This window comes from Camelus dromedarius, chromosome 15 (genome assembly GCF_036321535.1).
Source record: "Camelus dromedarius isolate mCamDro1 chromosome 15, mCamDro1.pat, whole genome shotgun sequence".
Classification (NCBI taxonomy): Eukaryota; Metazoa; Chordata; class Mammalia; order Artiodactyla; family Camelidae; genus Camelus; species Camelus dromedarius.
The window spans coordinates 9156303-9175248 of record NC_087450.1 but is presented as its reverse complement, the minus strand read 5'-3'; the positions used below and the strand labels follow the sequence as shown (position 1 = coordinate 9175248).

The following is an 18946-nucleotide window of genomic DNA, read 5'->3' as shown; positions in this document are numbered from 1 at the left end:
TTGAAGAAAACGAGCTGCTGGCTGTCTTTTGTTCTGGGCAGTTAATCAGATGCTCCTCTTTGTGGCATACTTGGCTTGGTGCTGGGCCTGGGAGCAAAAATGCCCCCTGTGTGGCCATAGATCCGGACAGCTGGCCTAAGGAGGGTGATCACTTCTGCGTGACAGTTCCACACCCACAGCACACACTGGATGAGTGCCGTGGGCCTGCTGACGTCAGGGATTCTTCCTTGGTAAGCTCCTGAGGTAATGGCAGCCTCAGACCCCTGCCATTGGGGGCCAGTGGTGGTGTGCAGAGGAGGGTGGTGGCACCTTAGATGATCTGGTTGCTGGTCTGGCCAGGGTAGCGTTCAAACCTCTGGTTGGCCTCTTCACTGAAGGCATCACCTGCAAGGTGAATGGGTGGTTTGGGCAGGAAAACAGACCCACTGTGGGGAAGGGCAGGTAGAAGTGGAGAGACTGGGAGATCCAGAGGAACAACTTAGGGAGCAGAGAATTCATTCTTCTCCCTCCCATCCCCCAGTCTTTCTGGCTACTCTTCCCACCAAATACCAATGTGACAGTTGTGCACCCAGATGCGATGTCCATCATATTTGCAGTTACATTTCATTGCGTTGTTGGTGAAGTCACTCTCTGCCACTTCAAAGTTAGGGTTGATGACCACCTGTGAGTGGAAGGAAGTCAGCCAGCTGCAGCCTTCAAATCAGACCAAAGGTGCTTTAATAAAAGCTCCTCCCACTTGACAGCTGGAAATCTCAGATCCCAGGCACCTGTAGAATGTAGTTTCCTGGCTTCACATCTGTGATGTCAATCCACTGACAGTCAATGTCATGCCGGTAGAGATCCCAGCAACCCACGGTGATGCCCTGCTCTCCAAAGTTGGCACACTCATACCTCTTGGAGACATCTGAAGAGATCAGCATATGTCAGTGTGAGGCAAGTCTGCGGGATGGGGATACTGTCATCTAAGCCCCAACTCACCCTCCTGACACTCTGTGTCTTCTAGACAGAAACTAGCTTTGTGGCCCTCAGCCACCTTGGTGCCGTTGGGGGTCAGGATATCGTAGTGAGTGAAGATGTCCATGCTGTGGTAATGCCTGTGGGGATAAAGGAACCCATTTCCTTCCCTGCCCCCAGCAAGCCTGCCCTATCCCCGGTGGCCTTGCCCTTCTACTTGCCCCTCTCACCCATGACACTCATGCCACACCCAGGAGTGGCGCCCCGCCTTGGGCCTGAAGTCAGCACGTCCCAGGTTGTGGATCTGGGAGGAGAATCTGAGCAGACGCCGGTGGCCATAAGGCCAGTTGGCTGAGCGGGCCGAGCTGGCCAGGCAGTTCTCCTCGGCAGCGCAGTACAGCATGTGCAGGGGCCGGTCCTCGATGTAGGCCGTCTCCTGCACCAGCGCTGAGTGCAGCAGCAGGTCTGACGCGGCTGCGCCCCAGAAAGAACAGAGAGTGTTAGTTACAGCTGAGGGGCGGGGCCAGACAGGACCGCTGCCACCCACCTTCCACAGAGTTCTGGTTTTCATACCCCTGCAGATGATAGCCCTCTTTCCCTGCAAAAGGGTGGCCCAGAGCCTCCCTTCCCAGGCTTGCATCACCCTACCCTTCACTCACTCTCAGAACAAATGACTCCAGCAGTGAAGCGGGTTCCTGTCCTCTTGCAGGTGACATGGGTGCCATGATGAGCACACTGGTCCAGGGACAGTTCAGTCCCTGCACAGTGCACTCCACTCATCACCACCTCTGTTACATTCCCTGAGTCCCAGTACCAGGTCTCCTGGGGACATACCAAGGTATTTCTGTGAGGTCCCCCCATTAGCCTCCCGGACCAAGGGACTCATTTCCACAGTCATCTGCCCCAAACAGCCCTGGGAGGCAAGGGCCTTGGTTCCCCTCTCCTTCGCACTCACCTGCAGGCCATGGCTGGCATAGCCCAGTCCAAGCTGCCTACAGGCCACCATGGCCTCCAGTGTCCCCCAGTCATCCCCACAGATGAGGCCCCAGCGAACGGACCCAGGTCCCCCTATTTGCACCTCGACTCGTCCCTCATGTCGGCTGCGGCCCCCACTGAGTCGGATCTGTAGTGACACAACAGAAGTGCTGGGGAAGCTTTTGGGGTGGAGTGGAGGGAGCCTGCAGCAGACCTGGGCTGAACAGCGAGCCAGAGGCACTTAAAGGGCCAGCAAGTGGTGGCATCAGGTGAGAGCTGCTGGATAGTGGGGCAGTGGGCAGCAGGGCCGTCAGACTGGTGGATCATGACCAAGACTGGATAGGACGTGAAACACCTGAACCAAGGTGCAAAGAGGGACTGACCTTGGTCTCTACCCCAGTGTAGGGCAGGTTACATCGGACTCCAGCATCCCGGCTATGGGAACAGTCCTCAGCTGTGATGTTCTTGTGGGGGCAGTTCCAGAGGGAGGGTTCCTGTCCAGAGCATCGAACTTCACTCAAGTGGATGGCACCCATGCCTAAGGTTACAGGTCAAAGATCAGGAGGTTGTAGCTAGACCTTCGTTGTCTGCCCAGGGGTCTCCTTCCCAAGGAATGTACCCACCAGGAGTGTATACCTCCTCCTTCCCCCTCCCACCTGCACCCCTTACCCTGCCCCATGCGGGCACCACTCAGAGCCTCTCGGGCGCTCCCGAAGCCCAGCTCCCGACACACCACGCTGGCTGCCTGCAGGTCCCACTTGCGGTCACAGACTGTACCCCACGTGCCAGCCTTCAGAACTTCTACCCGGCCCTCTCCTGGGTGGGCTCCGCCCTTTAGACGCACTCGGGCCTATAGAGGAGAGAGAGGTACCCACCAGCCGTGAATGGGGACCTCAGCACAGAGAGGGCTAACAGACCTGGGAGATAAATGAGATTCTGCTGGGAGGGAGGGGGCAGTCTCAGGTCTGTGGCCCACCCCCTGGAAGGTTCCTCTCTGTCCTCAAAGGTCAGGGCTGTGCTTAGACAGGGTGTGGCCAGGCTAGGGGGTTCTCCACCTGGGATGGGGAAGGTCAGAGTCACTGTCTCACACACCTCCCCCTGAGGCTTCGACTGTTGCTTCTTCTGGCCACTGGACGCTGCTGCATAGAGAGGGCTTGGCACACAGCTCACCACCGCAGGGGACCCCCCGGGGCACCTGGCGGTGTCATTGGCACGGTAGAACTCCAAGGAGCAGAGGGAGAGGTGGGCTTCCGTGCCCACGCAGTCCACCCCATGCAGACCAAAGGAGTGTTGCTGCCGCTGGGCCAGCAGCCTGGGGGGACAGGAGTAGGGTGCAGTACGGTAAAACAATGCTCCTGCCTCTTCGCCCACATCCCTCCTCCCACTCCATCGCCTCCACCACCCCCTGACCCTTCGTGGCCACATTGGCCCCTCTTCCCCTCTTCTCTGCAAAGAGACAAAGGTAACAGTGAGTAGTTCCAGGCTGAAAGAGCCTAGGTTAACCGGGCAGCAGGGATGGGGGCGGGTGGGATTCGCTGGGGCCCTTGTGCAGCAGAAGGACCCTATGGGTCTTGACTGGCCAGACAAAACCTTGTCCCACATGGTTTCAGGATGCTGGCCCTAATGGAGGCTGAGGCTGCTGTGTAAAAAGAAAAGGAAGCCAGGGCTGCCCAGCTGGAGGAGACAGGCGGGAAGGAGCAGCTGACACAAATAGGAAGCCTAAGTAGCCAGAGCGAGCAGATCCTTCTGTTACACTGAGACTGAAATGACTGAATGAGTCCGGATGCAAAGGAGTAAGTCTGGGTCTACGTGGCTTCTTAGAGGCCAGAGGATGCTGGGCAGTTATGCGAAGAACAGACCGGGTGGTGGACACAGGAAAGTCTGGAGATGGCATATGGAGGAATGAAAATGTATAAATGCAAGACAGCCAAAAGTTACAGGGCCCACATGACCAGAGAAGGAGAGCGAATATGAACACAGAAGGGTAGACGTAGCCCCAGACCTGAGCTGAACTGTATGCATCTTTAATGAAGTAGTCCACGCTTCTGCAACTCAAACGTAACAGAGAGAATGTTCTGTAGCCATGGAGCAGGAAAACGGGACTAAACTAGAGGTTTTAAGACCTGGAAACACTGCAGAGAGACGCTAGGAAGAACGAGGGGACTTGTTTATCGACACCAACAGAATGAGATATTGCAGTGAAGCCTGGAATGAGAGAAGTACTTTCTTCCCAGAACAGCTGGGAAGGAACCAGAGGAGGCCTGGTGTTGGCAGAGTTGGCCTGGGAGGCTGGTTTGGTGGTGAGCTATTGCAGTAACGTGCTCCACGACTTAATGTCAGAGGAAGGAGGGAATATGACGATTTGAAGTCATTGGCTGGTAAGACACAGAGAGATGGAAAGGTTATCAACAAAACAGACAAAGGAAGCCTGGAGACTTTACAGAATACCTTTAGAAGCTCACAATAAGTGGATTCTGAAGCTCAAAGAGCCCAGGTTGTCTCCCAAAGCCCTGTCTGGCTGAAAATAAAATCAAAGAGGCCATGATAGGAAAAAGGCATCTGTCTTCTAAACTCCCTCCTCTCCTTCCCTGCAACTAACAAAGCCCTTCCCCCCAACTAACAAAGTAGAAACGACACTGTGCACTTTAGTGTAGGGGTTAGGGAAGGCCAGAGTATGGCCACGTTGGACAAGATGATCTTAGGCTAAAAGGGCAGGACAAGAATACCCCCAAATTCCAAGTCCCTTTGAAGCCATAGAAGGAGGACCTGGGGAATGAGGGGTACTGGGGGATCACTGAGTGATCCTGGGATGCTCTGCAGGGAGGAGGAGACAAGAGAAAGGGATGGGTTCTCTACATCTCAGCCACGGCTGAAGAAGCTGTCAGGGAGATTTTCATGTTCAAACTGCCTTTGGAAGCCAAGTGAGACATAATCACTGGGCCTGGAAGCTTTCCACTCCCTGGGGTTCTGAAGTCACCCAGGAGGAAAATTATGGAACTGGGAGCCTCATTGTGGAAACTGGGCCAGAGAGACAGGCTGTCATCTGACTCCATCCGTGGTAAAGGTTCCAGAGGGGATCCCGAGTCTTACTTCCAAGTCGGTAGCACTTATTTAAAAAAAAATTAATCAAACAAATGTAGGAAGGGAACACTGGTCCCTTAGGCAAACGTGACTTCTTAGGGGAGAGGCAAGCATGGCATGTGAAAGACCAAAGGGCCAGAGTATCTGCTAAAATCCATGCGGGAAAGATAAATAAGCACGTGCAACAAGGGCAGTCAGTGGATGAGCTTCTGTTGAGATTTAAAAAAATCCCGTGACAAGCTTAACTCCTCAGAGAACGACCTAAGGGCCAGCTTTACTTTACATCTCAGGGAACCATCTGGAAGGTGGCTTGTAATCCTTGCTGCTGCTCCCCCACCTCTTGGCAGAGGCCTCTCTGGACCCCTTCCTCACCACAGCCCGATGCCCCCGACTCACCACGTGGCACCCCTCTCCTCTCCACCCAGCCTGAACTTTGTTTACCTCTTGACTGGCCCCCTGCCCACTCGGGGTTTGGGTTTGACTTTAAGCTTGGTGACTTGTCTGAAAAAAGGAGAAAGAAGTTAGTGGAGGCAGCGGTCAGTTACACTACCCAGGAAAGGTAGAGGGTTCTTTCTTTCTTTTTCTCCGTTTCTAGGAAGGCCCCTTCATGCAGAGCATGGGAAGCGGTAAAGCGAAGGCGGTCAGGGTGTCCGCAGACATTGAGGCTGCATACCACTTCAGTGTATTTTGGGAACTTGTGCCGCTCTCTGGATTTAGCAACAGTGATGAGAAGTCTAGTATGTCAATCCAGGTGATGAGGGGAAAGGAGATAGAGAAATAGTAGAGGGAGGAGAGAGAGTGGGAACGTAGGTGAATCAAGGGAGGTCAGGAGTAGGCGGGCGAAGGAGGAAGCATGCAGGTGGCTGAGGCTGGAGTCCAAGCCATCTGGGGGAAGTATAAAGATGCAGGGGCTCCTCCTCAGACATTCCGACATTATTTCCTCCTTGTGCTTCCCAAGATCAAAGCTTACCCATCCCCATGCCTGCCTCCCCTCCCCTCCCCGCTGGAATGGCCATTTCCCAGTCGTAGCCCTAATTCATCGGCTTGGGTTCTGGGATGGACATGGATAGGCTGCCTTCCATCCATCCATCCACCTCCTGGGGCCACCGTGGTGAGCAGGAGGTCCCGGGGCTCTTGCCCCATTACCTTCCAAGGGGCTTGGAGCGTCGGGCCGAGGCTTTGGCCGCTCGCTTCCTCAACTTTCTGTGAGGATAAGACAATAGCAGAGACAGGGTCAGTCTAGAACCAAGTGGAAGGAACTGGTGCCACTGGGACCAGGGGCAAGATTTCTTTTCAAACGGTCAGAAGGGTTCCTTGTGGCAGGATAACACGAGATCCACCCAAGGCTCCACCCTGCACAGCTGTTTGGCCTTATAAGCACACGGCCAGCCGGGTGAGCAGCAGTGAAGAACGTGGCCTCAGACCGATAAAGACCCTATATCAGGACCCACAGAAATCAGGCCAAGGCAGATGGGGAATAAGGGCTCGTGGTGTGATATCAGGGCTGATCTAAACCCAAGGGGAGGGCAGGGGGAAGGGCGTAGCAGAAGGGTGTTGGGATCACCAGACTGACCAGGCGAGGAAAGAGAACTGGCCTGGTAACGCCCAGGCAGGCTGACTGTGTCTTTTTCTCTTGGATGTTCTCCGGCTTCTGGCATGTCCAGGCCTGGGGCCAGGGAACCAAGACCAAGGGACGCTAACTTGGCCTGGCTGGGGAGCATGAGGCCAGCCTGCTCAGGATGACAGCACCCTTCTTGCCTAAGTTAAACCCCATATGCTTTAGTCATTCTAAGCTGAGCTCATCTCCCCAACTTACTTCCGGGGAAATAAATTCTAAGCCTTATTTATTTTTAATTGGCCTTAATATTTGGCTTATTTTATTCCTCAAGAGGTTGCCTTAAGTCTAATGTATGGAACCTGGGTCTGTTTCTCCTCTCATTCTCCCTTTGATTTCATATTTTTTTATTTTTAAAAATATTTTATGTATGTATTATTGCATTATTAACTTTTTTTGGTGGGGGAGGGGAGGTAGTTAGGTTTATTTATTTTTGGAGGAGGGACTGGGGATTGAACCCAGGACCTTGTGCATGCTAAACATGCGCTCTACCACTTGAGCTACACCCTCCCCCTCCCTTTGATTTCAAAGGCTTCAATTTTGCTCCCTAGTTTCCCTGTTCAACTATGTATGGATGAATGCAGGTCTTGCCTGTCTGTCCTCATAAACTTAGGGAATTCCTTGTTATTCTCTGAGTTATCCTTTCTTTGAACACTTCCCTGCTCTGCTGTTTCTCTTGAAGAGTCACCTTTGGACTGAGTATACTACATGCAGATGTGCTAGGATTTTAACATATAGACTTTAAACAGGGCTGAAGCTGCTTGGCATTTCCCGCCCTGGCTTCTTCCTGACGATGTGCTTAGTTGGTTTTTCGCAAAAACATTCAATATGCCAGCATTCCCAGTAAAGAGTCTACATAGCTCTCAGGTCCCTTTCCTGAGGCACTACTGAGACTTTAGACCCTCTCACCATAAGCATAGTGTGAAACTTTTTCTCCAAACGTCTTTTTCTCGAACATGTCTAAAATGAAATATACTTGGAACTTTCTTCCACCAGTAACCCAGAGAGGTCATCTTGATCTGCAGAGTAGTACTCAGAAAAGTGCAGTGTGATCTCAAAACTTAGAAGTGGTACTCCTCTAGTTATTTAAGGATCTTATAATGTCTTTATATTATGTATTATATGGTATATATAATTATATATATATTATAAGGTATAATATAGGTTATATTAAGGACCTGGTACTTACCTAGGACCAGTACTTATGTTTGTCTTGACTCACATTTCTTCATTCACAGATGTGTTTGTTTTCCCTATCATTTATTCCTTCAACTATCAAACATAAAAACCTGCCTACATCTCCACATTTTCTTCTCCAAGGCCACAGCCCCCAAACACTTCTGAATTCCTTCCGCTATGATCCTTTCTCTCCTCAATCGAGAAGTCGCACATAACCCCTCCTACTCAACTGAATACTTTTAAACAAGTTCAAATCTCCCTCTCTCTTTTGCACACACAATATATCTTTCTTCCTCTTCATAGAGAAACTTTTCAGTGGCTGTCTACACTCATCATTTCAATACCTTCTCTCCCCACTCATTCCTTAACCCTCTCCTTTCTGGTTTTCCCCACCCTTCACTCTGCAACAATACATCAGATAGGCACTTTTTTAGTCTTCATTCTATTGATTCTTTTTTTTTTCTTTTTTTCCGCAGAGGGGAGATAATTAGGTTTATTTATTTATTTGGTTTTTCAATGGAAGTACTGGGGATTGAACCCAGGACCTCGTGCACGCTAAGCATGTGCTCTACCACTTGACCTGTACCCTCCCCACCTCATCCTATTGATTCTTGGTGGCATCTGACACTCTTGTTCTCTCTCTCTCCCTCCTGGGCTGTCACAACCCTACTAGCCTGGTTTGATTTCTAATTCTGGTTGTTCTTTCTTGGTTTTCTTTGCAGGCTCCTCCACTGTCTAGTCATTTAAATTTTGGGACCTCTGTCTAAGGCGTTCTTCTCTTCTCATTGCATATCCTGTCTATATGTTTTCATTCACAACTAACCTTGTATATTCCATTGCTTCTTGATGTTTCTACTTAGATATCTTAAAGTTATCTAAACTGTAATGTGGATCCAAAAAAAAAAAAAACCTCATAATTCTTTCAGCAAAATCTACTCTAGAAACCAAGGAGTCAACCTTGACACTTCTCTCTTCTTTGGTTCCCAAAGTCAATCCATAACCAAGTCCTGTCAGTGTTACTTCCTAAATGTCTCTCTAATCCATTCACTCTTGCTCTCCTTTAAACCATTATCAGAAATGCAGACAAAGTGATCTCTTGGAGCTACAAGCCTGGTCATGTCCTCTCATAAAAACACCTAAATGATTTCCAATTTCTTGTATCATAAAGATCTAGATCCTTACCATAGCCTATAAGGTCTTCTATGATCTGGTGCCTAGTTACCTCTCTTATCACCTCTGTATTCTCAGCACCTTGCACAGTGCTTGGCAAATAGTGAGTTCAATAAGTATCTGTCAAATGGAAATGGACTAGAAGAGTGACCTCTTAAACAGCCCTTAAGCTCCTCAAACCCCAATTTCTTTGCCAGCAAAAGGGCAGTAAATGGTTCAATTATCTACACATTCTTTTCCTCTTGTAAAATTCTACAACTTTCACATATTCTAGGGTGGAACTACCAAACCAAGTTTAAAAATGGTAAATATATCATATTCCGATTTCCTTATTCCCCAAATCCTATCGACTTCTCTAAAAGCTAGCACATGCGTCTTCTTTCTCTAAGGCATATGGAGCTGTTTTTAACGATCCTGCCTAGCCTTTATCACTGTATTAGCTGTGAGGATTCTCCCTGTCTGACCTGACCTGTGAAAGAGTCTCTATGTCATTCCTCATCACAGAATCTCCCAGGACTCCTGTAATCTCCTTCCCACTAAGAACGACCTGTGGATTTAGTTTATCCCCTTCTCCAGCCTTCATATCCCAGACTCAGTAGGAGATTCCAGTATGTACAGAAATGTTTCTGATTCCTGAAAATTACTCAAAGCTGTGCATACTTAGGGACAATTCCTGGATCTCAGAATACCCAGGGATGGCCCAATTCTAAAGCTAATTCTTATGAACTTGAAGCCCAGAAATGCCTGATGGCACCATCCTCCCCTCTCCCTTCAGAATCATTTGAGTTATCGCTTCTCTTATTTCCTATATTCCATCAGTCATCCTGCATCTCTTCATTTCCCTCTCTCCTTGTTGTCACCCTCCTAATCGGCTTCATTTTGATAATTCCTAAGTAGTCTCACTGCATCTAGCACCTCTTCTAATTCACTATCATCAGGAAGACTTTAGAAAACGCTGGCCTTATTTTATCACTGTCCCATACAAATATTTTGATTTTTTAAATTTTCCACAAAATAAAGGTAAAACTCTCCAATCTGGCATTAAAATTGTCCCATTTTGTAGCCTTACTTTATCCATTCAGATCTTCCATTATTCCTCAGCACAAACCTACTCTAGTCGCCTGTCTTTCAAATACATCCATTTTCATCTCTGTCGGGGTCAAAAATGACTTCCATGTTGCTACATCCAGTGCTGGTTTCTCAGTCCTCATGTGTTTAGACCGATCAGCGGTGCTGACTCAGGTCAGCCCTCTCCTCCATGAAGCACTTTACTTGGCTTCCAGGCCGCCACACTCTTCTTTCTACTTCACCTCACTGTTTGCATTTTGCCTTATCTTCCTGACCTCATAATATTTAAGCTCCCCAAGGTCCAGTGCCTGGACCTCTTTTTTCCTATTTACACTCACTCCGTTGGTGATGTTGTCCAGTTTCTGAGCTTTAAATACTTGTATTCAATTGAATTCTAGAGTCATATACCCAACTGCCTACTCAGCCTCACCATTTCAATGTTGTAAAGAGCCTCAAATTTAACCCCCACTCTCCCATCCCCACACAAAACATGCTCCACTCACTGTCTTCCTTATCTTTTTTATCTTATTATTCTTTTTTTTTTTTTTTGGTGAGGGGAGGTAATTAGGTTTATTAATTTTTGGAATAGGTAGTAGGGATTGAACCCAGGACCTTGAGCATGCTAAGCATGCAACCTACCACTTGAGCTACACCCTCCCCGCTCGCTGTCTTCCTTATCAAATGAAGCCACCTCTGTACCTAGCTCAGGCCCAAACCCTTGGAATGATCCTTAACTCCTCTTCTTCCATCACACCACACTGAATCCATCAGCAAGTCCTGCTGACGCTACCTTTAACTCTACCTTTGACACAGAATTGGATCATTTTTCACCACTTTCACTGGTCACCATCACCTCTAACTTTCTTTACTTGGCCTTCAGGAGACAGTAAACTCCTCACTATCTCCCTGCCTCCTTGATTATATGGCATCCCTTGAAGCTATTCTTAACAAACCAGCCCAAATAATACTTTAAAAAAGGGGAAGTCAGATGTCACACCTCTGCTCAAAACCTTATTTAGCACAGAGTGAAAAACCAGTCTCTCAAGTGGCCCTACAGGATCTGGCTCCCCATTCTTTTCCTGTCTCCTCCTACATCACATCTCCTGTCATTTTTTCCCTTATTCACTCAGCTCCAGCCCCAGTGGCCTCCTGGAGCATGATAAAAATCCTCCCTCCCCACCTCCCCACCCCACTGCCCTGATACACACACACACACACACACACACCCCACACTCTTCAGGGGCTTCTCATTTCTGGTGCCTCTTCCTAGAAATGCTCCTCTAGGTTTTTGCAAAGCTTGTGCCCCTCACCTCCTTAAATCTTTTCTCAAATGATGCCTTCTCAAAGCAGCCTCCTCTGACCTATTTAAACCTGTGTAATGCTGGCCCCACTTCCCGTCCCCTTCCTGCTTTATTTCTGTCTATTAAACTCTTTGCCATCTTTACATTTTGTGATTTTGAACTTATTTTGATTCTTCTCTAGTCCATGAGATCAGGGCTTTTCGTTTGCTTTGTTCATTGTTGAATCCCTAGTGTCTACAACAATCCCTGGCACACAGTAGGCACTCAGTAAATAAACAGAGAATAAGTGAATCTCCACACTTTTGTTCATGCTACCCTTTTCACTTGAAATGCCTTCTATTTAAATCGTACTCATCTTTCAGAACCTGGTGTCTGGATTAGAAAAGGTAAAGAACACAGACAGGGGAAGAAATATGGCCCCAAGATAGATAACAGTAAAGGAACAGAGCACAGAGATATTTAAAAACCGTTTTAGTCTCTATACCAGATAAAGTATGTTCCTTGGGACTCAAAGAACTTTCACGTGTGTCTCAGAGATAAAGCAAGGAAAATGTAAGCAAGTATGGAGAAGACTGGAGGTTGGATAATATACTGACTTCGAAAAAGAAGGAAGAGGATTTCTCAATCTACAGATAATTACTAATTCTAGAATAAGTTATTAAGTAGAAAGTTTGTGAGCATTGAAGGAAAAAAATATGGTGATTCTTAGAAATCTAAAGCATTTCAGTAAAAATTAGCTCAGTCATACCACCATGATTTCCTTTTTTGATAAGATTACTGAATTGGAAGGTGGCAGAATGGCTGTGAACATAGTGTAAATGGATTTTGGCAAAGACTAACAAAAGCTCCCATGATTTCTATACATAATTATAGATAAGATGGTGAAATGTGAAATGTTGGCTACCTCATTGTAGTGTTCAGTTTGTTCCCAACTGGTTGGAAAAAAAAATTTCACAACTAATGCTTAAAGGTTTGCTGTAAATCTGCAGGATTCTTAGAAAGAGTTGGACTTTGGTTCCAAACATTTCAAAAATTTTAATAGTCCTTTGGATCAGAAGGCATAGCTATCACATCTATTGAACAGAGGAGGCCGGGAGGGATGACAAAATGTAAAAACGAGGTCAAGATTCAAGATAATCTCATGGGATCATCATGGCGTTTTAGTGGCTTTTAAATGATATATCAAACAAATTTAATAGGTTAAACTCAACAGATTTAGGTTCAGACAGGCTGCTCCATCAGCATCAAGAATGAGGAAAGACCTGGATTTAAGTGGTCACAAGGTCAACATGAGTGGGCTGCTGCCTCAACAGAAAGGCAATGCAAAGTCTAGACATGCTGTCATTAAAGATGAGTGTTTTCGCTGTACCCTGTCCTGATCAGACCGCATCTGAAGTAGTGTGCCCAGTGGAAGGCTACCCAGATGTCAAGAGGTCTTTCTGCAGAACTGATTAAAGGAAGAGCTGAAGAAAATAAGTGTTTAGATTACAGAGAGATTTCCGATTTTCTCAAAACGACCAAGTTAGATTCTCCAGGGAAGCAAGACGCTGTAAGCACAGGGCCGTTCAGCAGTGTGATTCCTTCCCCCGAAGCCGAAGCCGGCGCGTACACCAGGGCTCCAGGGCAGGTGGAGAGGGCCTGGGCCGAAGCATCCTAGGAGTCCTGAGGGCTCGCGCACTCACACACGCGCCTCGTGGGCGGCCTGAACCCAGGGCGGGGCGCGGCCTCTCCCGGCGCCCTCCGGCCTTCAGGGTTTGGCGCTCCGGCGGGGACACGCCGCCCCGCGTGCGCCCCCAGCCTGTCACTGTCGGACTCCCGGAGCCCAGCCGCGCCCGGACCTCCCCCAACTCCAGCCCACAGGCTCCCGGGCTGCGCCGGGGCCGCAACCTCAACCTCAATCTCCAGCCGGCCAGCTACCGGGCGCGGCCTGGCGGGGCTGGGCGGGGCCTGGAGAGGCCGGGCGTGGCCTGGCAAGGACCCGCGCTCGCCCGAGACGCCGCCTGCCGATCGTTGGCGTCTAGGACACTGGCGCGCCACCAGCCGCCGCTCGCCCCGCCCTGGCTCCGGCCACAAGAGCTTTACTGGTCCCGTGTTAGACCTGCCTCGGGGACCTCTTCATGGTCCTACAAGGTTTCTCAACTTTCCAGTTTCGCAGAGGCCTCCGTATCTTCCCATTATTCCACAGCCCCGGGTTCTCCCAGTGCCCCAAATCCTCTCGGAGGTCTCTCAACCCCATTCCTTAATAAGCACCCTTCAACCCCAGTCCGCTCCACTCAGCGCCCGTGTCCTTCACCTGTAGAAGGCCACGTTGACTCTCTTTTCGTTAGGGAAGCCCAGCATCCCGCAGACCACGTGGCTGTTGTGGGCACTCCAGCCTTTGTCACACACTTGCGACCAGCCGTCTGGAAGCCTGACTTCGACCAGTCCCTCAGTCACGGGCAGGGGCCGTCTGCCCCGCCCTACCGCTGGTCGAAGTCGCACCTCCTCCACTTGCAGGTGATGCTCTACCTGGGGATGGGACCACAAGCAAAGGAAGGAATCCCCAGTAGCACCTTTCATATACCCTGCCACCCTTAAAGAACCCTGATTGAGTATGCTTGCTGTAAAGCCAGCGGTCCCGGCTGAGAGGGGGCTGAGAGGCATGCCTGCCCTCTAAGAGGTATTGACTGGGGTGTGTGGGTGTGTGAACTCTCCTGCAGTCAGGAGAGTGGAAGGACATGCTGTGCTCTGAGAAGTAACTAAGGGTCCTGAAGAAGCTGAGCAAGGAGCATCTAACTCTGCCTGGGAGCCTGAGGGAGCACTTCACAGAGGAAGTGGCATTGAAGGCAGGGGGAAAAGTAAGAAGGGAGATGTTCCAGGAGAGCAGGAACATCTGAGGTGAGGGAGGGCACAGGATGCCCTGGAGACCAGAGATGAAGTTGCAGAGGCCTATGCCAGGCCTTGCAGCTTGAACACTAATGCTGAAACAGAACTGAGCTTTACGGTGTCTTGGAGCTCCATCATTTTGCCCCTGCAAGCGTCCCATCGACCCAAATGACCCCACTGGGCGTATGTGATGACCCCCTACCTTCTACTATCTCATCTAACCACATACCACATATAACCACCCCACAGCCCTCTCTGTCTCACCACCCTGGGTGGCGTGTGTGTTTGTGAGTTACAGACCTCAATGACATTGGAATCCGAGAAGCCGGGGAGGCGCTCGTCCTTGCAAATGACCCCGGCGTCCTCATCGTGGGTACAGTCACTGTTCCCCCAGCCCCGGGAGGCACATTCAGTCACACTCCGCTCAGTCCCACTGCAGCTCAGGTTGTCCAGCCAGATGCGGCCTGTGGAGGGGGCAGATGAGGGGATAGAGGCTTGGGGAGGTAGCATGAGGGAAGTCATATGGATGTTGGTGACCGTGAGTACCGAGGCCTCACACCTGGCCATGATGATCCCATTTTTTTCTGGTAAGATAATGGGTGGAGAAGGGACAGGGGACCCTAGAAAGGAATAGGAAAGGGAGCATAAGGATTGAGGGAGGGTTGGTAGTGATTGGGGGATACTCAAGAATTTGATAGGGTGAATAAAAAGCCAAGAGTCAACACTGAAGTTATGATCAGTCCGTACCCATTAAATGATAGCTGCAATTAATTGAGTACCTATTGTGTGTTAGGTGCTCTGCCAGCGTCTACCCATACATGATCATCCTTAGAACAGAACTGTCAGAAGGTATTATCACCATTTTGTCTAAAGAAATTGGGGTTCAGAGAAGTTAAGTAACTTGCCTAAGACCACACAGCCAATACATGGGGTCTTAGGGGTTTGAGCCATTTGTGAGATTTGGAAATCTAAGATCCTTTCACCTCAGCCTCACATTCTCCCATGTGCCTGCCCTGTCTGTGCCACCACGTTGCCCCTCAAATGCTGGTCCCAGCCAACGTGCAGGGACCCTTCATGCACATCCTGACAGAACTTATCCAGCATCTGCTGGGACACCTACTCCTGCCCCACCAGGCTGCTGGAACCATTGCAAAGTCCTTGTGACTCTATGACTTTCCCCCACCAGGTCTGATTCAGTCTTTTGATGCCATGCAGAAAAATCCCTCAGTCGAATGACTGTCCTCACATTTGAAGACAACTAACATGTACTTGTTATCCAGAGCTTTTTCTTTTCATGCCAAATATCCCTGGTTTTTCCAGCTATTCCTCCCTGAAACTTGGTTTCCAACCTTTCACATCTGGGCAGCTCTCTTCTGAAAGTGTTTTTCCATTTTCTACTGTCTCTTTTAAAATCTGGCATCTAAACTTCATTGTAGAAGTGGCCTAGACAGTGGGTTTGGAGGATCATCTGCATACTGCACCAGCTTCTGTCCTTCAGTCCCACTGTGAGCTCATATAGTGCAAGCACCCTGAAATCTCAGTTAGAATTGCCCCATGCCCCTGCTACTGACATTCATATTTGTTTTTTTGGGGAGGGTGGCAGGTAATTAGGTTTATTTATTTAAACAGAAGTACTGGGGACTGAACCCAGGACCTTGTGCATGCTAGGCGTGCACTCTACCACTGAGCTACACCTTTCCTTCTCTGACATTCATATTTGTTCTAGAGTTTGTACTTGCCTTTCATAAGTTCCAGCCTGAGGTTGCAGCCCTGGCTTGTAATCTGACTTTTGTTGGTTGCAGTGTCTGTGATCCGTTCTGGCTTTGGGACATCCAGACATCATTTACCCCCTTTCAGCTGCCCATGAAACCAGCTGTACTTTAATCATACAGGGTTCACCTGGGTCAGGGCTGTCCTTACATGTGACTTTATGGAGCCATGCTGTTGCAGCAGAAAGGAACTTAGAGATCATCTAGTCATTTTCTACGTGGGGCATCTGAGGTCCAGAAGAAGGCACCGAACAGCCTCAGTTCATACCGCTCTGAGAAGTGACTGCTGGTTGGCTTGTCCTCCGTGGGTGTACTTGACACTGGCTGATCTTGGCGTTCTGTGTCCCTGTGGCTGTGCTATCCTGGTGTCCCCTCTCGCTACGATTCGGCAATACCTAGGCTGTGCCTGGAGCATCGCTCACCTGTTCCAGGGCCATATTTGGCGCTGTGGGTCCAGCCTGTGGCCTCGGTGAAGCCCAGCTCCCGGCACAGGACATGGGCAGCCTGTAGCGTGAAGTCATCATCGCAGATGGTGCCCCATTCACCAGCTCGCTGTATCTCCACGCGGCCCTCGAAGGGCTTCCTGGGGAAGCCGGCCAGCCGGAACCGCAGCCCCTGGCTCCCGTCCTTCTTCTCGGGGGCCGTGGATGGGGATGGAGATCCCACACAAAAGCTGTACAGCAGGAAGAGCAGCAGCCCCCACGGGCTCCACTGCCAGACACTGACAGGCCGCATGGCAGGGACGGGCTGGGTGCCCCAGAGAGAGAGAGTATGTGAGGGATGCTGAAATCGAGCCAGGCCCAGGTCTGAGAGAGAGAGAGAGAGGTCACAAGAGGAAAAAGGACAGTGGTTAAGACCAGAGGAAAAAGAGAGGGACCCAGGGACTAAGAGACACAGTGAGAAAGAAACACACACTAAATAAGAGCAGAAATACAGAATCAAAGAGGCACAGCCTGAGAGACCCAGATTAGGGAGGGGGGAAGAGGAGACAGAGACAGAGATAGAGAGGCTCTCCCTCCCTTTTGCCAAGAATAAAACTCAGATTATTAGCTGTTATGCCTCACAGTGTCCTCCCCTAGTTCTGCCATCATCCCCACCAAACCCCTACTCACCAGTCTAGGAGACCCAGTGATCAAAAGACAGGGATTAGAGACCAAGAGTCAGACAATGGTTAAGATAAAGAGATAGAGACTGAGCAAGAGGTAAGGAGAGGAAGACCCAGACAGACAGGGTGTGAGAGGAAGGGAAACTGTGGGAATGAAAGGGACCACACAGAGACAGTGGAGAGAGAGACAATTTGAAGATGGATAGAAAGGGATCAGGAGAGAGCCTGCACACAGAATTGGGGAGCAACTGAGACAGGCAGGCAATAGGTGAGGAGGAGAGGGGCTGACAGGAGCCAGGGGGAAGAAGCAGGAGGGACCCAGATGACCCCATTCAGCCAGTAAGGGGAAAGATAGCTACTGATTGTGGAGAGAAGCAGGCAAGGAGGGACTTAGGGAGACCCTCGGATCTTGGTTCTTCTTAATGGGAGCTAAGCCAAGAGTCCTTTGTGGGTAGATTCCAGGCAAAGAAGGTAGAGACTGGAATGCACTGGGGAGCTCGCTGCACAGCCTACATGCCCTGTAGGGTCAAGGGGCCCAGGAGGGCCGGGCTTCAAGTGGGGAAGGGGGGCTGTCCAAGCCTCCTGCCGACACCGCCATCACTGTCACGGAGCTACCGGAGGCCAGGGCACCAATCAGCTCCTCAGCCAAGGCCTTCCCACTGTCTGGGGCGGAGAACAGCCCCTCTACAGTGAGCTACCCCACCCCCAACATGCTTCCCCCAACTCAGACAAACAAACCAACAGAACAGCTTTGTTCTGGGAACATTTTGGCTTGGGGACCCAGGGGTACGGCCTCACAGAGGAGCCCTCAGCCTCAGGGCCTTCTCAGCTGCCCGATTTGTAATACCCTGCAGCCCCCAACCCCCAATATCTGCTTCCTTTCTCTACCGTTCTCATGTCTCACTCTTCTTTGACAATAATAAAACCCTCAGTAGGTTGGCTTCCCTTTGACCCTATCCCACATCATCCCTTTTCCCTGGTCCCTCCACCATCCTCTCCATCCATAACTCCCCTTCCTCTCGCTCCCGGCATTGTGACCACCGCCCCACCCCCCTCCCTACCTTTGGCTGAGTGGGGCCCTAGGGGCTGGGAGAAGAGTTCTGGTCCTGGAGATCAGTCCTAGGACTTCCAAAAAAAGTGCTCGGCCAACAGAGACTGGACCCCCACCTCCCTCCCCCCTCTCCTTTCGTTCCTCCCACGTCCCTTTGAGCCCTCCCACATTCCGCCTTCTCCCTCGATCCCTCCCAGGCCAGTTCCCTCCTTTTCTCCTCCCCTCCTGCTTGGAGCTGGCCGCGGCCGCCGCTCCACCTTCCTCCCGCCCCTCTCCCCGCCCCTCCCAGCCTGCTTAATAAAGCTTTCTTTTCCCGCGGCTTGGATGCCGGGCAGCTGCGGCCAAAGAGCCCAGCACGCAAGAGGCCCCGGGGCCGCACACCGTACCGGGCTGAGGCCCGTGTGGCAGCTAGACTCTGGGCCCCGGGAAGGCTTCCAGTGCCCAGCCCCCAGCCCTTCCCCCTCGTCCCCGGCTCCGCGGATCGTAAACAGCCCAACTCAGGCCCGGCTGGGGGCGGTTCTGGTCAGGGGAACTGAGGCCACGAGGGCCACGTGGTCCCTCCGGGGCCCGAGGGTGCCCGTCAGCATTTTTGAGGTGACGTCACGGCCTTCACTCTGAAGTCACGTTGAGCATCTGATGTCGCACGCAGCCCCAAGCCCGGGACCCTGAGTTCTCTGACTGAAACCACGAGATTTCTCTTGGTGGAGCCACAGGGCTGGGCGTGGGGGCCTGAAGGTGGTGCACCACCCAGCTTATCTGGGTACCGCCCCCCTCTTCCTTCTCACTACTCTCTTTCCACTCTTTTCGCGGTCG

General features: G+C 50.7%; 1 protein-coding gene across 4 annotated transcripts; it reads right to left on the bottom strand.

The window, feature by feature from the left end:
- Positions 1-23: 23 nt before the first annotated feature.
- Positions 24-18888, bottom strand: LOXL3 (lysyl oxidase like 3). Of its 4 annotated transcripts, XM_064494352.1 has the most exons (15): positions 18520-18888; positions 18144-18207; positions 16400-16724; positions 14509-14672; positions 13637-13851; positions 3022-3241; positions 2599-2779; positions 2313-2467; positions 1910-2077; positions 1614-1776; positions 1185-1428; positions 979-1094; positions 768-904; positions 550-661; positions 24-384 (listed from the first exon to the last, which is right to left on the bottom strand). In XM_064494352.1, exons 3-15 carry the CDS (start codon positions 16710-16712, stop codon positions 311-313), a joined length of 2262 nt encoding a protein of 753 aa, XP_064350422.1. In that variant the 5' UTR covers positions 16713-16724; positions 18144-18207; positions 18520-18888; the 3' UTR covers positions 24-310. The 4 variants fall into 4 exon arrangements, with proteins under 4 accessions (XP_064350422.1, XP_031323208.1, XP_031323207.1 ...); XM_031467348.2 differs by lacking the exon at positions 18520-18888 and having other exon boundaries at positions 16400-16783; positions 18144-18375; XM_031467347.2 differs by lacking the exon at positions 18520-18888 and having other exon boundaries at positions 18144-18375.
- Positions 18889-18946: the final 58 nt, after the last annotated feature.

Excerpts from the sequence above, each read along its gene's own strand:
- LOXL3 (XM_064494352.1), bottom strand. The coding sequence starts at position 16,712 with ATGCGGCCTGTCAGTGTCTGGCAGTGGAGCCCGTGGGGGCTGCTGCTC. Across the intron at positions 3,242-13,636 it reads GTCAACGTGGCCTTCTACAG|GCTGCTGGCCCAGCGGCAGC; the intron begins GTGAAGGACACG and ends CTGTCCCCCCAG. Across the intron at positions 2,078-2,312 it reads ACACTGGGGTAGAGACCAAG|ATCCGACTCAGTGGGGGCCG; the intron begins GTCAGTCCCTCT and ends GTGTCACTACAG.